Source organism: Anoplolepis gracilipes, chromosome 7, assembly GCF_047496725.1.
Source record: "Anoplolepis gracilipes chromosome 7, ASM4749672v1, whole genome shotgun sequence".
NCBI lineage: Eukaryota > Metazoa > Arthropoda > Insecta > Hymenoptera > Formicidae > Anoplolepis > Anoplolepis gracilipes.
In genome coordinates, this window is record NC_132976.1 from 12,073,566 (window position 1) to 12,093,835 (window position 20,270).

Below are 20,270 nucleotides of genomic sequence, written 5' to 3' on the forward strand. Positions count from 1 at the left end.
ATCATTATTTATTTAATTCTTAATTATCAAATTAATAATCATCATATATTTAATTTGTAAATACATTAAGAGTGTAAATTACATATTATTACATGTTCAGAGAGATAATTTTATTTGTATTGTTTCAATAATATATAAAAATAAAAGAGCATATAAATTTTTGAAGCTCTTGCGATAACTATATTGTATTTATTAGATATATCGAATGTTTTGTGCAAAATGTGTATATTTAAAATATTTAATACTTACTCTTAAAATGAGGTAATCAACCCACGGTATGCTACTGAGCACTATGCCAATCACAAGTGCAAGAAGACCTAGACAGATAGCTGCTATCCTACCTGTAAAAAAAATAACAGTAACGTTAATAATGCAGGTGTCAAAACCTACAGTATTAAATATATGCACACTTAATGCACGTTTGCGTAAAGAATTTTTTTTTATGGGCAATTGTCGACATTATCGCTATTCGCTATTTCTCATAAAGCAAGCATTGACCTACATTTGAAAATTAGTGCCGAGTATCGAGAATTGCATGTATTGAGTAATAGTTTAGTATAAGTGCAAATCATATTCTATAGTTATTAACAATACTTCTCAAAAATATATATTGTCGCAAATTTTGAACATAAAAATTATTAAATTAAAGTGATAAAATTATTAGTTTTACTTTATAGTGCACTCTATATAAAATTACTATTATACAGCTAGGTATCAAAAAATACAACTTAATTGAAACATTGTGTATATGTGTATATATTTGTTGTATACACGCATACCTATACATATATATATATATATATAATAACAAGAATTATATATATATATAATAACATTTCTCGTTTATGGTGAATAAATTATTAATACAAAATAGAAATGCTTAGTTTGCAGAATAGTGCGTAAATAACCTGGAAAATATATTACGAAACACACTTTCCATGGCGATAATCTAGGATCTTAGAATCAAGATTAAGCAAGACTCTTTGCTACCAAACTGGTAGTCTCTGTTATTTGTTGAGAATTTGTAAATCCTTAAAAGACTTTAAATACAAGAAGTTCGTGTAGATAAAGAAACTTATACTTTAATTGCCACTTGAAACAAATTTGCATGAATTAATAAATTAATTTGTATGGAAAAACTGTTATTTTTTGACAGCGATTAATCTTCGATTCACTTGCATTTATATGTGTGTATGTATATATACATATGTATGTGTATATGTGTTGCAACAATAAAGAAAAACTTTATTATTTTAATCTTAAACGCTTCTCAGAAATTTGCGTAGTAATTAAGCGATTAATATCGATACTGAAGAACGTAGTATTGATAAAACGACGTCACTATTTCTTCCGATAAATTACTTACATCTCATGCTTTTTAATGTACAATAATTTATTATATGTTACAATTCAAATGTATTTCAATAAGCATTATATGCTTGTAATGCTTCGTTTGCGCGCGGTGCGTGCTGTCGATGAGTATTAGTAACCTTAGGCTGAATGTGTTTGCAATTATTGCGTATGTTATTATGTACTTGAAAATTATTATGCGCGACTATCTGATTGGCATTGAGGGATTGACATTTGTAGATCTTTTTTGCTTCGGAAACGTTGATAATGTTAATGAGATAAAGGTCTGGCCGGTGACGCTTTTGTCACGGGCCAGATGTATCATATAATTTGCGCGATAATTCGAGCGTTTCGTTATATAATTGTTACGAGATCCCAGCATCATTGGGAATTTTTCATTGCGTATAAGTCGGTCAGCATGCTTTCACTCCCGAATTAAATGTAGGACGCTAATGATGCAATTTTGAAATTGCCATCCGAAGCCCCGATGCATCGACGCAATGCATCATGTTGCACATTAAAGTTGCGCTCGCAATTATGGAACACAGTCTAGTATCAATTATTTACGGTAGAGAAAATCAGATATATCTTAATAACGTTGTATGATTCATTTTTCTTTCATCAAACTATGTCCGTAAGCAAATCCACATTAAAATGCACTTACAATTAGAAAATATTTTAATATCAATTAGTTACGATAGAGAAAAATAAGAGAAATGTCTGTACGTTGTTTGATTCATTTTTCTTTATTAAATTATGTTTGTAAGCATCCACATTAACATTGCAGAATTGACGCTAATTGCTGCTGTAATTATCAGCTCGATAACAGTAAATGCAATCTTTATAGAGAAACGTGAATAGCGGACTGTGAACAAAAGATAAAAACATGTTGCTAAAAAAAAAAAAAAAAAAAGAAAGAAGTACTCGGCGATCTGGCCTTTTAATCTTCTCAATGAAACTTCCAAGAGAATTTCATTGGTCAAGGAATTCACCTGGGGCCACTCAACGACCTTGAGTTACACAATATCCGAGCAAATACTGACATAGTTACGGACATTTTTCAATATATGGACAGACTATATGTTAAAGATATTTTATTAGAAAAATTGATTTTAGATCAAGGTTGATCTTCTCAATATCTTCTATGTTGCTGGTAATTTCCATTAGTAATAATTTATGTGGTCAAACTCCCCATGTGATTACTCCATTAAATTCCTTTTTTATTTTTAAATATTATAACTCGCGCGTCATCATTCTCATTTATTTAAAATGTTTTATTTAATTCGACAGAAAAACATGTTTTTCCTATATCTTAGTTACTTGTAACTTGACCTACTAATATAATTATATATAAAAATACACGTATTACTATAATTATTAATTTTATTTGGTCTAACATAGCTGTATAAATTTATAGAGTTATACTTTCTTATAATTAACATTCATATATTGAAGTGTAACAAAATAAGTAGCACTCTCTTTCCTTTTTCTTGTTATACATATTTCCGTTAGTAGAAAGCATACGTTGCTTAAACTATATCCGCATTCTACATACTATATATATTTGCATGATTTTCTCCCAGATAGTTTGATTCAATTTCAATGAATATTGCTTAGCAAGCATTATCTCTTTATGATCGTAGTTTCTATTTTATGTAGCTTTACAATCGTTTCTCTTTATAAAAGACGGCTCCAATTATCTTTACAATAGATCTGTTTACAAAAGATTTTCGGTATATATAAGTGAAAATTTATAATATAACATTAATGTAACTCGATATAAGTTTCATTAAAAAAATATATAGCATATAAAATAACAATAAATAAATAGTAATTAATTTACTGTATGTACCGTAAATAAATCATATACTTGTGCAAATAATTTAATCTTCAAAGATATAAGATAAAGATATAAGATACCGTTTTAAAACAATTTTCTTAAAGTGAACAAGTAAATTATGAGTTTTATCACACCGTCAATTACCAGATATAATGGGAATTGATTGTCCGTGATTATTGTCTACGCCCGAGCGTAAATAAGTCTTAGTATAATACATAATGAAAGCAGTAAGCGCCGCGCGATTGAAAGGATCAACATCGCGAATGCAACGTTTGTTCGGCAATTTATAGTTCGCATACCACAGAGAGAGTGCAAAATAACTCGCGCGTTGCTCACACAAAACTACGGTGCGTGGTATTTGTTAACCGTGAGTGGTATAAATTATCCGGGGGACCGTTGCGTAACGCACCTTGCGATCTCTCCTTTCTCAGATGCCGGCCATCGGTCAGACGTGCCCGAAGTTCGATTTCTTAATCTGACCTCGAGAAGATGCGTGCATTAAAAAAAAAAAAAACCGATCTTGAACGGATCGATCGGTCCAGTTTCCAATATCCTGCGAATGACCGATAATTCGTGTAATCTACAATCATCGCGGTCATTAACTCGTTCCGTTCTAGTTTCGCTTATTGACAATATTGATCGGCGTATTCGTAGACGAAGTCTCTTATAAAGTTAACAGGCTTACAGATAATTATTAAAATTTTTAGGAAGTAAAAACAATTTGAATTTTTACACGAATTCGGAGAACTTTTCGATAAAAAAAAAAGGCCGATAATTCTTTTGTGCTGTCAAAGATTAATTGTTACTTTAAAAACAATGTTATATTACGTTGCTTATAAATTGTCTAAATTTTTTCACACAAAATACGAGAGAAATAAATCATCGATTATCGGTTGCGGTTGCGATGAAATAGCGAGCGACGTTTGAGCAGCTCGTTAAGTGAGATTAATTTGCAGATTCGTCAGAACATAAAATGAAGAAATGCGAATATATGGTTGACAATCCTTTAATCACAGCGTGATAAAAGCCGCTGAATGTATCACTTATCGCGGTCTAACTATCGGTAATTGTACAAGCGATGCTTAATGGCTCATTGTTTCCCTCTTATTGAGTTTAAAGAGCTGCTCAGTTACAAGTTGCTCATTACATAACCCGCGGTTAACTTACATCGTAATCTCTGCGGACTCTTGGCATTACTCTTGCATACCATTATTTTGCACAGCAGTTCCACGTGCCGGAAATACAATTGGGTGATAAATGGGTGATTTTTATCGCGAAAGAGAAATAGTAATAATAAATAATAAAAGTGATTTAAAGAATTTTTTAAGAATTAAGAATCTCTGAAAATAAAATGACAACCATCAAGAATCATCAAGAATTAAAAGAGAAATTTTGAAATATAACGGTTCTCCTTTAGGCAAATAGTAAAAGAAATTTTAAGAATCTTTCAAGACTTAAGAGCCTCTTGAAGATTTGAGGATCGGAGAAATGGAAGAATGAACATAAAAAAAAAAAAATCATCAAGAATTTAAAGAGAAACTTTTAAATAAAACAGTTCTACTTTATAACAGTACTTTGTAACTCCGAACAGCGAAACATCTCTTTCTCTCTCTCTCTCTCTACGAGGAATCTTGAGAAATGTCCCTTCGACCTTTTCGCTGAATTGCATTCCATAGTCCTATTACATGCATTAGACGGTAACATCAGCGATCTATCGTTGGGTACATAATACGCTGATGCTGGTTCCGGCCTGCGAGAGGCAGTTTAAGAAATTCCGAGGAACGGATGCAGAACACGTTCGCGAGAATCATCTGTTCATCACTTGTACCGACCGTTCATCTCGCGCGGGATATAACCACCATAATAGAGATTACGTGATTGCTTCTTACGGCTTGGAAGCTGAAGGAAAGTTTTCCCTATATCTCACTGTACACGTTATATTTGCAAAAGACGTTAGCCAAAGCATACACGGGCATGGGGAAGAAAAAAAATTGATCTTGTTGTTGAAACCAACAGAGAGTGGGTGCGATTATAATGAATTTATCATTTAATTATTAATTATTGAATTCTTAATTCTTATTAAAAATTCTAATAAATACGCGTAATTGGGGCATAATTAAAATCAGATTCGTTCCCACGTGATACTTGGTATACACGAATAGGAGAAATCATCCTTACAGAGATATCCGAAACGCCCGGAAGGTACGAATAGCGTGTCTAACGATACCCAGACATCAACGTATTTTAATTGGCCGCAGATGCACGTCCGCGTTCCTATGTGTTACAGGCAAGCAGCCGTTCGTTACATGCGGTAATGTCACCGCCGTGATTTCGGAGCCTGCTGCATCCGCGCGCGCGCGCGCGCGCGCGTGCAGTTTCTCTCGATATATTGCACGCACCTACCCAGGTAGCAGCGTCTCCCTCGCCATCCCCCTCCCGCTCCCGTAAAAGCGTAAGAGCGAAAATTCTCCTCCCGACCAAGTGCAATCACGATGTTTTGCAACGTCTCTCGCGCGCTAAACTCGTCGTCGCGCCAACACGCGGTATATAAGATACGCAGCTGCGTGCTTGTGCGAGAAACCGTGCGTCGCGGCTAGAAAGTTTACAGTTTGCGGAAGAAGCGGATACCCGCGGTGCCCCGATACGGGAAAGCTTCCTGTAACGCGTACAGGATGTCCCTGATTAATTTCTCTTTGATCCCTTGTACGCCATAGAACCATGAATTTCTATTGACTCTCCCCATGTGCGAGATATACCATAAAGATTTCTCGCGCATTACATGTATTATAAACTTTCTTACATATAATTTGAAATATACTTTTTATTTATATAGGTCAGGATTATAAGATTCCCCTTGGCAGCTTTCTCATATATAAACGTCACTTGATACTATTAGAGCATAACACTGATGATCGCGTCGTAAACGTCAATCATTAGCCGCAACGTAGCCTACATACCAGTCTATCGTTTATGTATGAGTTTCAATTTTCTAACCGAAAGTATTACAGATCTTCTTGAAATAGGAGATGCATAATTATCTCAATGAGAAAATCCGCGCGATAAAAGCTTTTGTTACATATTTCTAGTACGTTACATTTTTCAACACACACACAAATTGTATGAATTTTTTTCTATTGCCGCGTAAAGAATTTTATATAGTTGAAATAGCTTTTTCAGACAGCAATAAAGCAACTTGACAGTAATACGTTACTTCTCGCGTTACTAAATAGCGGAGAAATGTGAAGTGAAACGGAACATTACGTTTTGTTACGCTCTGAACCGACAAATTCTTGTTGACATTCTTTTTTGTGAAACATGCACTGAGAAAAAAAAGTCGTAAACTTAACTAAATACGGTACGAAGATAAGCTCTTAAATTAAAAAAATAAAAAATGATCAATATTGATGGCTAGTAAGAGCAAATCGCTGTTCTTGGAGCGCAAAAATTTTTATTTTAACTAAATGCGTTTAGTTGGTTATAATTTTTTTTCAGTGTATATATATATTTATATATATATATATATATATATATATATATTTATATATAAATAGTGATAATATTTGTTTCTGAAATAAGACATAAACGGAAAATAAAATTCTGTTCCAGAAAAATTAAAATTCGATGTAAAATTTGATGTAAGAATATGTATAAATATTGTTGCGTTTCCATAATTGTAAGGACGTAGCTCTGTTATAAGATACAAGGCGTGTAAAGTTTTCATATTATTATTTTACAAAAAATTGAGGATACATCCTTACGTTTATGAATCCTTCGATATGTAATGCTTATATAAATTTACATTTTTGTTTGCATATAAAATTATTTAGAAAACTGGATGCCTAAATATGCTATGTAAAAACTAACAAGTCAGTTGAAGAAATAGTTTATAAAACAATAATAACACAATAATACAAAAAGATTAAATTTGTCGCATGACTAACTATTGCACGTTTCTTACTTATAACACTCGCTACTGTCACTTTCCTTTATTTCATTATCAAAGTTTTCTCATTTGAAGCAAATCTACTCATCTAATGCTCAAGAGCGCGAGAGGCTTTCCTCAGTGCATAATTTTGCGCAATCTTACTGCCGCAATAAGAAAAGAAATGGAGTCATTTACGTGCACGCGTTCACGTGCACACTTGACATCGAACTCTCCCCGTAATTCCTAAGCGCGCTTGAAAATGATTTCTTTGCTTGCCTGTCATGCATGACGCGAAAATCATAGCATTCGCGCCTTAATATTTTACGAATGAAAGTACGATTGTAAATCATAACACTAAATCAATATAGATTATTTCTCAATACATTTTTATGATTTATTTATTAATAGCGGAGATTTTTTCTATAATTTTCAGACGTAAATTTTTATTTACGAAAAAAATGCTCATACTATTTTTATCATAGTTTTTTAATATCAACAAAAAATAACTTAAAGTGTAAAAATTTAAACTTGAAAATAATAAATGTATGTAATGTCATTACTGAATAATACTTAATGTGATAAACAAGAAAAGATAAAACTATTCAAAATAATTTAGAGAAAACTAGAAATACCTACTTAGAAGAGACAGAGAATGTCCTTGCATAAAAATAAATTTTTTTTAGTCTAAAAAGAATGTTATTAGTAAGAAATACTATTAAAATATATTAATAAATAAATAAATCTTTAACGATCATTATTTTTTTCTTAATGAGTTTTTTTATAAATTTACATTAGCGATTTAAAATTTATCCGGCTTCCCATAAATTTATCTATAAAAAGTTGTGTAACAGGAATCCCAATAACTTCGTCTGATATAAGACTTGAAAGAATGTTTGTCATAAATATTATTATATTTTAAAGTTAATTAATTTCCCTTAAATAAACAATTTTTAAAAATCACGATATTCTAAAATAAATACATAAGTAATACAAATAAAACGTTTATCCATGTGTAATTAATTGATAATTGATAAACTACACATCTTTCTTTTAAGACAAACAACTTCATAAGTTACATTGCGAAGTTAATATTGCAAGTCTTAATATAAGAGTTCATTAGCTGCAGAGTGCAATAAAAATAATATTTTCGACCGAATCGTTACTTAAATGACTTTTGGTGACAGTGAGAGATCGTTCAGCTCAGTAAAATAAATAAATTAATGGCTGTCTGAGCGCACGATAGACCGAAATATATGAAAACACCCATTTCAAAGGTCATATATTCCGCCAATTTGTTGATCAGTCGCAATTTATGAATTCATCGTGGCGCATATTTAACAAATTAACCAAATCTACATACTTTGACCATGAAAGGCGGATTTGCCTGATTTTATAATTAACGTGTTATTTTATACGATAATATTAATCAGAAATATAAATAAACTTTGTCTGTCATTGTACAACATAGACGTCTGTAATAAAATATCGTGAGATTATTGATAAGAAATAGGGCTAATAGAGTGACAAAGTCTAACAAACAAATATTTATGATTGCAAATTACATCGTAATATAGGTGTCATACTGAATGCCCTTCCAATTATAAATGCCAAAGATCAAGGCACCTGTATGATTGAAGATATCTGGAATGCAAGTCATCTAACGTCAAAAAACCTTGAAATGTAAATTTTATTGAGTACTTTAAGAACTTTGATACTATCGCGATTTTATGTAAAATAGTTTATAACAATACAAGACTTGTTAACGCGCAGACAACTTGAGATAAGTCGCATAAAAAAAAACAAATTACACACGATATATAAATAGTTTTTTCATATCTTGCAGTTTTAACTGCGCTCCAGCTTTATGATTCTCCTGGTATTTTAGTGCAAAAAAGATCTCCGTTCGAATCATTTCTCGAGATAAAAAGAAAAAGAAAAAGAAGAAAAAAACTAAACGCGAAAAATGAATTTCTACTATCGTTTCGCTCAAGAGGATGATAAAAACGCAATCATACATATTCTGCGGGAAACACAGTTTCAGCTCATAAAACCTTTCACATTTTTCTTTAATGACACTTTAATCTGAACTACAGTCCCAGACCTTCGCTTTGATCCCGCTCGAGAATGCCACAAAACGGTCATGCAACTTTTTTGAAATCTCCCTAATCATTAGAATGTCTAATGCATCGAACTTACGACATCCGGTCCAGCAATACTTATTATACATCGATTCGCAGTCACGCAAGCCATATGTCTACAAGATGATTGCAATGTCCCAATTGAAATAGACAGAGCATGAGAGAATATATCTTGAAAGATAAATACACTCTCTTTTCACATTTGTTTCATAATTTAATTTATTTAAAGGATTTTTAAAATGGATACATATAATTAGTTTAGCGCAACAAATGTATTTATTCTGAGTTATTACTGTTTGATGAGAAAGATACATTTGTGTTAACTTTGGAAAGAAATTTTTCTGCATTTGTATTTTCTTTATTTTTAAGTAAAATATATATATACGTGAAATACCTATATAAAATATAGAAATATAAACAATTAGGAAATTCTTTTGAACAACCTAATATATTGTAAAATTCTTAAGCTGACTTGATACATCTATTATATATTTCTCCTATTATATATTTTATTGAATGATAATGTCTCGATAATAGTACGCTAAAAGAAAACAATTCTTTTTAACGATGTCATTTTGCATTTCAAGAAAACACTTGATTGTCGCCGATAAAAAAATTGACAAACATTATAACACGTCAAACAAGAATTACTTGCGCTTTATTTATCATAAAAACTATCAACTTCATTGTCTTCTCAGAATCGCTCCCGTTTTTATTCGTTGTTATTCACCTGACTGATTTTATGCTAACGAACTTCTTGCAGAAATAAGGAAGTGATTAAAGTGGCAAAGTTCGAGTATGCAACTTATTATTTTTTTTTTTCAAGTGCTAATCTAAGCTAATCTCATTTAAATTGATTTGATATAGGAGTATATAATCTTTACTTTCATTAATTTTCCTCTTATGACATTTTGATTCGTCGTAATGCAACGAGTGTAATATACAAGTATATATCTCTTTACAATTTTTCTTTCTTTTATTGGAAAAATTAAAATAATAGACACTTTAATTTTACATAGCCATATTCGTCGCTTTAAAAACTTTATTAATTAATGTGTATTGTAACGGTGTTTAAAATTATTAATGAGTATCACCATTGTGCTGTATTACAAACCAGAAATTATTCCTTTTTATAGAATAATTATTTTACTCTTTCTTTAGAAAAAGTTCAATTCCTAGATTACTTGGTTCTTAGATCAAAATCTGTATCTTATCTTTCGAATCATTATAGATTTTCTAAACATACAAACTATAAACTTGAGAGTACTTAGTCTCAGCTTTCCGATAAATTATACTTTCTATTATTTTTATTATTTCTTTTAAATATATTATTAATTTTTAACATATGACATTTAATATATATATATACATATACATATATATATATATATATATATATATATATATATATATAAACATATAACATTTAATATATTTAACATATTATATTATTCTTATACATATATTATTATTATATATATGAAAATTTTACATGAGCTCGTCTTTACGATGTCTCCGTTAATATTGATTACACCTCAAAGATATGACGTAATACACTTATTTTGGGCAGCTCTTCCACTTATTATCTCATGGTTTCGGTTGCTTAACGATTGCACGTAACACATCGCGAAGATGCGAGGACATTCATGGTGTCGATTCGGAAAGTATGCGTTTACATACCGAGAGAGTCGGTCGGGCATCTGCCAGTAATGGGCCGTGAACAGGGCCGGTTTCACTATATTTATGCAATCATTGAACCCTAACGCAAATCTTATCATCAATCACTATATGCATATATCATGGGCAATACTATTTTATAAGATACTTGAATTTCTCCATTCTTCCTTTATATAAGTTACAGTCTTACGTGAATCTAAACACGCTATTGGTATGACAGAATTAAACGATTTCTTGACAACTGAATAAAAGTGAGAGAAAAGGAGAAACCTATAAGATCAGTTTGTAAAATAACTACCGAATTTCTATCAATGTTGGAACTCTTTATTATATTACTCTTTACAATGTAACTCTTTTTGCACATCATTATATTTAACAAGTTTCTTTTTTAATTTTTCATTTTGTTCTTTTTTGTATGAGACCTCTCCCTCTCATGATTTTTAAATGTCAAGAGAAATCGCGAAAGTTTTAATTGATCCATCAATTTTGATCAACATTAGGACAGAATGACTTGTAGGCGTTTCTTCCTTGATTTTTTAATTGACAAGAAGACTGCCCCTTCGATTATTGCCTGCAGCCAGCCCTGGCCATGGGTGAAAGTGATCTCAAAATGATCGAAGTAACCAGCCCTGTCCTGCGTTCGCACCAGTTATGTTTTATGAATAATAATGTATTCTGGCGTTTTACGGCAGTGGCGTAAAAAAACATATAACGCGATAACGCTGCACATTTATGTTTGAGCAGCCAAGATTTTGTAACTCTGACTGCATTCCGAAGAAAGGAATTGTCTGAATCGAATTAAGCGTAAAAGCACAGCGAGGCGAGCCTTTTCGCGACGAGCTGAGAATACACACGTGTTCCATTCTAAGTGTGAAGGTCCAACGGTCTTATTTCATGACTTTGCAATTATTCTAGTAGCGAAGATCATAGAGAGATGGTAAGATTTAGACCTTAAAGCCTCTTAAGGTCAAAGTAATCTACAATCTAGGTGTTAAAGAACGCAAAATATGAGAATAGTAAGTAAGTACGATATCTTTGTTGGTGTAACGCATTAACTCGTCAATTTGACTGTCACGGACTCGACAAGAGCCGGAATTGTTCTTTACAGGATTTTAATACAAGTTATGCGACAGGTCGCGCAACCGCAAAATTGCGCAAAACAGTTGGGTCTACTGGCTGTTTCCGGCTGGTTTCTTATTACAGTGCAAGTGGATATTTCTTAATCTTAGGCAATGCGTTTTTTTTTTTTTTTTTTACAAGATACCAGTCATTCAACGTCACGGTCAACTATCATCGTCCGGTATATTATAAGAACCTTCGATACGTAAAAACGTTTCAAATCATCTTTGCCTTACATTCGCAGCAATTTGTTTAACAAACAACTCTTTGACCTATTATTTTTTTCTACAATGTCTCTCTATTTTTAACACTAAATTATAGTTAAATTCTTTTAATGTTGACCTTTTGTTGGAATTTATTTCATGACTATTCACTATGCGCTATCAACTGGCACGACAATGACTTGCTGTCTTCTGATAGACTTTATCGAGAGTGTTTTGCTCTATGACAGTGATTCAAGGAACTTGTGCAAACTTCCTTTTAGCTAATTTGTTGTTGAAATAGAAAATTAACGCTAAATGGATCTCGTAGAGCAATGAATGAACTCTGTTTGCCGAGGTGTTGTCGTTAAAAGTTTCGTCAGGCTTGTCGAACAGAAAGAACGCAAATTGAAATGTTATTTGTATATGCGGGAATTTCCCGCATATCGTTATGCGAAACAATCATACGAGATTGATTTGTAATGACTCATAGCAAACTATGCAAATTAGCATAGTAAAAATGACCACGTTTAAATTTTCAAATTTTCTGCTATTCCACATTATTTGAATTTTATATATTTGCTTCATGAATTTGGCTTACTTGTCTCTGCTAAAGATTTCAATGTCGATACTTAATCTTCCAAGACTAAATAATTATTCGTCAAATTGCCGACACGTGGATTTCTGTATTTCATTACCTTGAAACATCAATCATATTTGAAAATTAAATGTCTCATAAACTTAATTTGTATTTTATATAATCGTAGATCACATGGTCATCGAAATTTATCGTTGTAATTGTTCCAAACATTAATAGGGAATAAAAAAGCACACGATCTTGACCATGTAAGAATGCAGACATCTCTTGTTCTACGACCTTCGATCTTTCGTCACTGGATTCATGCTATTCGAACCACCATCTCGACTTCTCCAGAGAGTACAATGGCCTAACGAAATTACCGACCTTGGGTTGCTGTGCAATTGACTCCAGGGATACTATGTTTCATATAGAAAGTTCTACCAATACGAAGAGGCACGATATTGTGAAATGCCATTAGAAAACAATTAGAAACCCTACACTATAATTAAATTTCATTGGCATTTAAAGTTTTTAATTGCTACATTATTTTGTTGAGCAATAGAGGAATCTACGTTCTTTTTTTTTTTCTTTTAGAAAATTGGCACGCATTTGAAAGCGCTCTTTTAGTGTTTTAAGGTCAATGTTGATCATATTATATTGGCGTTGCAAAGTTAATTTAACTCTTGACAACTTAACTAAGTTGTATGCTCGACTGACTTTTTTAATAAACAACTCGATTTAATTTATATTATACATACATCCGGCTCATTTACGCCTTGGTACCGCACCTTTACTATCTTTAATTTAACTCGTTAATTGTAGTTTTCTACAAAAGATTGCTGGAAGTTCTGCTAATGCAGTTAAATTGTCAGTCATTTTATCTCGTTCAGTGTAGTAATGCAAAATCGTCGTACAGGAAGAGAAGTTTACAAGTGTTTCACATGTAAAAGACAATAAATTTGATATATTTGTGCGAAAAAACTCGTCACCGCTGATTTCAATCAAAATAATGATTTTTTTGAATGTCAAGATTATATAAAAAAATGGTTACTTACAATTGATGTACAAACATCCGATTATGTTTATGACAAGTATCAATTAAGCTGGGGCTATAATTCGCTATAATTTTAATAAACTTAAGATAATATAATAAGATAATAATCAGAAGGCACTTCTTAAAAGGATAAGTAAGTCGCAAATATTTAATCAGATCATAAGATAGAATATAAAATGTGGTTGCAAATAGACTTGATCTCAATTGCATTCTATTCCAAATAAAATTACACGTTTCTGATACATAAGATACAAACCAGTTCTTCTACGCAAAACTAAAAGTTTGTCTCCTTGATCTTATTTTAATCCACGCGACCGCCAAGTAATTTCGTCATTAGTATAAAATTTATCACACTACAAAAACAAATATAACAATAATCAATAATTTTACAACGTTACTTTAATCTGGATGCAACTCTGTTTTTCTTTTTTGCAAAACGTCAAAAAAACTAAAGCATGTGGTGTTTTTGCATACAGTTTTCTTCTATAGTTTTAGATAATCTTGCATATGCAATAGCTTAATACGACTTGTGACCTTCTTGCGTAGTTACGTTAAAACTTTCGTTACGAGAAGATTGATGTAATTTGATTGATGTAAGTGTGTTAATAACTTCCGTAATATAAGAAAATAGCTCGATTTTCTACAATAATGGAGCCGTGACCCATCAATAATTTAAGTATAAACTTGAAATAAACTTGAAAACGATGAGTTTATTTGTTTTTTTTTTACGTTAAGTACTTAAATATATTGAAATTTTCAAATCAGGAGATAATTTTAATTTTTCCGGAAAGAAAATATTAGATTATTATTAATAAAATACCACTTTTTTCGTCATAATTTGTTAATTGCCGATATCAAATATGAGATTCACTAATTGTTTGCGTTTTCGTCTAAGAATTTGCGTCGTAAAACTTTCAATTTTCAATCATTTATAACTCATTCCGTCTAAATCAACTTGCAATGACTCAAAGAAAGTATACGACTTGGTAGATATTCCTCATACAAAATGCTTTTTATTTGTCATATATACAGAATGTATACTGGTAATTCTAGTTTTGTCATATCGCAGCATAAGCAGGCGAAACGAATTAGGCAGAATGCCATATCGGATTTCCTCTATATGTATGGTATGTATTTATGTGACCTATAAGAAGAAATGGAAAATGTGTGTAATGACAGCACGCTTCTTCACGTGACGCGGATACAACGCGGTCAGACGCGAGCTCACGTGATACGATAATGATGCGTATACATATATCTCGCCTGCCTACAATCGCCAACCTGTATATCATAACGCTATATGTAATGACAGGACGTGGCCCCGTCGCATTGCAGGACGAGCGTATTAGAAAGTTGATAGCGCGGATCTATGAATGTGGCATAGTAATGTCATAGTAATGCGTTTCGCTACGACGTATAATAGATAAATGATTTGCTCGGTGCATTGAACGATTTATCATGCTTCTTCTTTCAAAGCGACTTATTCACCCTTCATTCTCGATCATTAAATCCTATCCGATATTTTACTCGAGTGTTTTGGCGGCGGCGCGGCGGCTGTTATGCTTTTCGAGCACACTGTCGTAATAATTCAGTATTATTATTAATTCATAACTGATTGGCAAGTTTTCGCAAGACCTACTGTCGATTTAATCACGCGTAATGACACGCAATTGATTATAATCTGCTCTTTCTATTCTTCTATTCGTCGCAATTTTTTTTATCAGCGTCAATACTGTGTATGCTTGAATAAAATGGTTACATAATTTGTAAGATTCGAATAAAGATTTGTAATATCGCAGAATCCTTGTTCACAGATCGCTCAATGTGAGATTCTATCATGCAGACTGCGGGTGACCTCATCATTAACACAAAAGTATTAAAACATTATATATTAATATGTCTTAAGGCCATGGCATGTAAAAAAGTTTTTAGTCGTAATCGTAAGGCCGTAAACAAATCGACTAATCACAGTCAAGTATTTGACGTAGTAAGAGTCAAGCGTACAACGTAATATGAATGTCTTTTTTATAATCGTCGATTTATTTACGGCCTTGCAATAAAACTTTTTCACGTGTAATGACCTTCAGTATCTTATAGTATAAAGATATTAATCTCTCTCTCTCTCTTTTTTTTTTTTTTTTTTTTTTTGCGCGCGAGAGAAAGCAAGAGAAAGAGAGAGAGAGAGCGCGCGGGCGAGGAAGGAACTATTCGCAAAAAAATACGCCGATTTCCGGAAATAAAAGCGTTTGCGTGGGGAAAAGTTAAAAGAAAGATTTTGAGAACGACGACAAGATTTCGAATTACGTAAACGTGTCTATCTCGCGTGATGCAAAGCGTGAGTGAAATTCGTGCCGCGCTTGCCGTTAACACCGTGTTCGGCAAAAACAAGGCGGACAGAAACTCGTATTTTCTCGCAGAACCTAACGGTATCGCGGAATGAAGGATACGGACGCAGGATGAAGACGTTTGCCTGGAAGGCGGAACGGCATAAAAATCGCAGAGATAGCTTTTCCTTCCTTTTCCTTTTTTGTCCCTTTAAGGTTTTTTCGATATACGTGCGCAGTCTTAATATTTTACTATATTTTTATACGAGTAACGGGATGATATTTAACAATTGAGAGAATATGAAATCTAACACATGAATAATGTATAAAGATTTTAATGCTGCAAGGAAGAAGCCTTCTCTCCGTCTATTACTCTCCTCAAAAGATTTCAACGTCGAGATATCAGCGGGAACTTTAACGCTGGATAATGCTGCATTTTATACTTGCTTCATATGTATAGATAAATCTCTCTTCTTTTTTTCCAATGCTTTGAATAAAATAAAATTGAAAACTTTTTCTCCTCCTAGCGTTTCTACATACGGTCTATTATATACAGGGTTGTTATATTTTAAACATTTAAGTTTACAAAAAACATGTTTTAAACATGTCAAATTAAACACAGTTTTGTTTTAAACATGTATAAAACAAATGTTTAAAACATAATTTTTTAAAACTACATTTACAAATTTTTGAAATTTAATTTTGAAACTTAAACTATTAAATTAATCATTTTAATTTGCATATGTGAATTTATTTTATATATGACGTACACACAACATCTAAGTATATATTAAATGCATAAATAAATGTAAACTAAAATTAATATAATATAAATTAATTAAACTATAATTTATGTAACCTGACAAAAATAGAGAAATCAATTTTATAATAAACGTAAAAAGAAATATTATTTCTAATCATCTTTAATTGAACTGTTTAAATTTAAAGTTCGCATAATAGATAGTATCTATTAAGTTTCAAAATTAAATTTCAAAAGTCTGTAGATATAATCTGAAGAAAATCATGTGTGAAACATATTTATTTTTATCTTAAATTTTAAGATGTATCTTTAAATTTAATTTTATTTCTTGAAAAAGTTCATCATTATATGTATATGTTTTAAAATACGTTTTTCTTGTTTTAAACATGATTTCTTTTAACATTGTTTAAAACATGTTTAGAACATTATAAACATGTTTTAAACAAAAAAAACAGAATGTTTAGTTAAAAAAGAAAAAAAAACATATTTTTGACCAACCCTGATTATATATAATATATCGTATTTTATTGGTCCATGATGTATATCATTATGTACTGTACTTTCCTGCCAAGAGATTCCTGCCAATCGACCATTTCTTGGAATAACAAATTTTTACGACAAAATGTCAGCGTGAAACGTGTCGGCGATAGTAAAGCATAATCTAAGTGATGCGAAACATTTAACCGTGCTGTGCAACCTGTCCTCTATCACTGGCGTTCCACTGACCCACTGCACTTCGGCCTCAAGTATGTTGCACAGAGTGTTTAATATTACTCGTGTGTATGTATGTACAAGCTATTTAGCCGCAATCAGTCTCTTGTTAACGACAGATTCTTCCGTGACGACTTTTCCGTAGAAAAAGATTAAAAAAAACTTTCATTACGCCATTTATTGCAACAAAAAGATAATGACAAACAATCTGAGAGTTCATTGCCAATATATTTAATCGTTAATCTCAATCATTACCTGTTTTGCCCAATCCGTTAAAGATAATTATTCTTTTAAAAAAATTGCTACTGTTTATGTTAAATTGTTCTTGCGATTTGCATTGATCATAATGTAATATTACCGTTATGGGATGTAAAGGCATTCGATAATCTTGAACGTTGATGATATACGTACATAGATATCAACGTTCTCCAATTCTTAAAGTAATGTCGAATATTCACGAAGCATAAACGGAAAGGGGCAACGTACTGCTTGAAACGCAACGTATCGCATTTCATGCATTCCGATGTTCATGATGAGTGGTCCAATTAAGATAACTCATTAATCTGTAACTATGTTGCAATTATTGCACTTGGAATATTAGAATTTAATCAACAACATCCTGAATATGTTTCAATTATTAATCGCAAGTTGAAACTGCAAATTATATCAAAACATGCTTCTACACAGTGTGGTGTAGTGTTTCTATCATTATACATTTAGATTTGCAGTAACTGACTGTTTAACATTTTTCACCGTTAGAAAGAGCTTCCGGAAAATATAAAACGTGATAGATACTATTATCATTTTCTTTCACGAAAGCAAAAGTTATAACGAAAGAAAGTATAATGTTGAAAATGAAGATGTATAAAGTATGTATTTCAAAAAGTGTTTTCACGCAATATATATATATGTAACATATATACATGTACATACACATGTTTCTTTAATTATAAATGTTAAAATCACGTAAAGAGAAGGTGCTCATTGAATTTTCATGAGAAGAAAAAGTAAACACAAAATTTGTAATTAATTAAAAGATTTACATGTGTAGATCTATATCAAACAAATGATGATAAATCAAGTAACGTATTCTGTACCGTTGCAATACGGTTTCGAAATTTTCATTAACCACATACAGCTTAAAATGCGATAGTCGGAGTAGAGATAGTTTAGTTAGATAGCTGCACGAAATGTTCCAAACTTTCTCCAATTAAGAGGAAATCTGGAAAATCTGAAGCGCGTTTCTCAACAAAAATATCGACGTTTTTACTTTAAACATACGTAATTTAAAGTGATGGCATTTTAATTAAGTAACAATATCAGCGAACTGGACTTATCAGGAGAAATGCGATAGAGTTTTTATTAGTATAAAATAAACGCTCGTTATAAAAGTTTTCATAGTTCATGAAAATATGGAGAAGAAAATGTTAATTAACATCCAAGGGACGATTAAAAAATTTTCATTAAAATTATAATAATAAAAAATTGAATTTACTTCTTGTCGGCGCTACTTTGCAAAGATTTATCTTTACTTTATGAAGTACGGTATTGCGAACCTAATCGACTACGCGAATGTAACGATCAGCGATAACTCTGCGGTTTGCTCGTTGCTCATCAAGATAACGAGAAGCTACAACTTTATAACGAGAATTAAACTATTCGACCTTGCGCGTAACTTTAATTACGTACGCTTCTTGAACGTGGCAAGAATTATAGTACGATACGGTAGCTCTCACTTTGATTCGATTTAATCATAAACAATGATCCTTGATATAAGATATAGGTATTGCTTCAACAACAATGCTAGAAACCACCGAGAAGACAAAGATATTGTTTTAACGCAGATGTAAGGTAGCCGTCCTAGTTATAAGTCATTTAAAGTTGTTGACTACGATTTCTTTTGTGTTTAAAAAAGAGAGTATATAATAAGTCAAATATATATTTTACACGATAATTCTCTGAACCTTTAGCTATCGTATTTAATTAAAAATAAAAAGATTTTTATTTGTATATAAAATAATTATTTAAATTTTAATAACCGTCTATAGATAACCCAGTTGTAAGTCACTTATAATCTTTTTGTCCCAATTGCAATACAAAACAACATACCTCTTTGCAAACAAAGAAATATAAACTTACTTTATTTACAAAATATGGAGTCTTTCTTATTGTCGACGTTTACGCTGTAGATTAAACAAAAATATCGCCAGTTAAAAATTCTTTTTTTAAATTTTTGCAATATTATAGTTAAGTTAAAAATGTGATATTTTACTTATAATGCGTGATAATGTTTCTTTTCTAAATATGTTTAATAATTAATTACAATAAATATGTTAAATAATTAATTATTCAATGAAATAAATTAAAAGTGACTTACTATTAGAAAACATGAGTTACAACTGAGACAGTTGTACCTTACGTTAAATTTTCAACATTAAAAATTTTTGGCTATGTAATCTTTTCAATAAAATAATTAACAATATAGTATTTTGCAATTAATATTATAGTATGTTGCAATAAATTTTAACTGAATTTTGCATCAGTAGAAATGTAATTTATGTTCAAAATTGTTCACATTTTTATTAAAAAGAT

The 20,270-nt window shown here is 31.4% G+C and overlaps 1 protein-coding gene across 2 annotated transcripts in view; it reads right to left on the reverse strand.

The window, feature by feature from the left end:
* The window catches only part of Dsb (scavenger receptor class B member debris buster), a 38,730-nt gene that overhangs the window by 6,189 nt on the left and 12,271 nt on the right, over positions 1-20,270 (reverse strand). For both annotated transcript variants that reach the window (XM_072895395.1, XM_072895396.1), the window contains exon 3: positions 250-341. In XM_072895395.1, the coding sequence (XP_072751496.1) occupies positions 250-341 (92 nt within the window). The remainder of the gene's footprint in view (positions 1-249; positions 342-20,270) is intronic.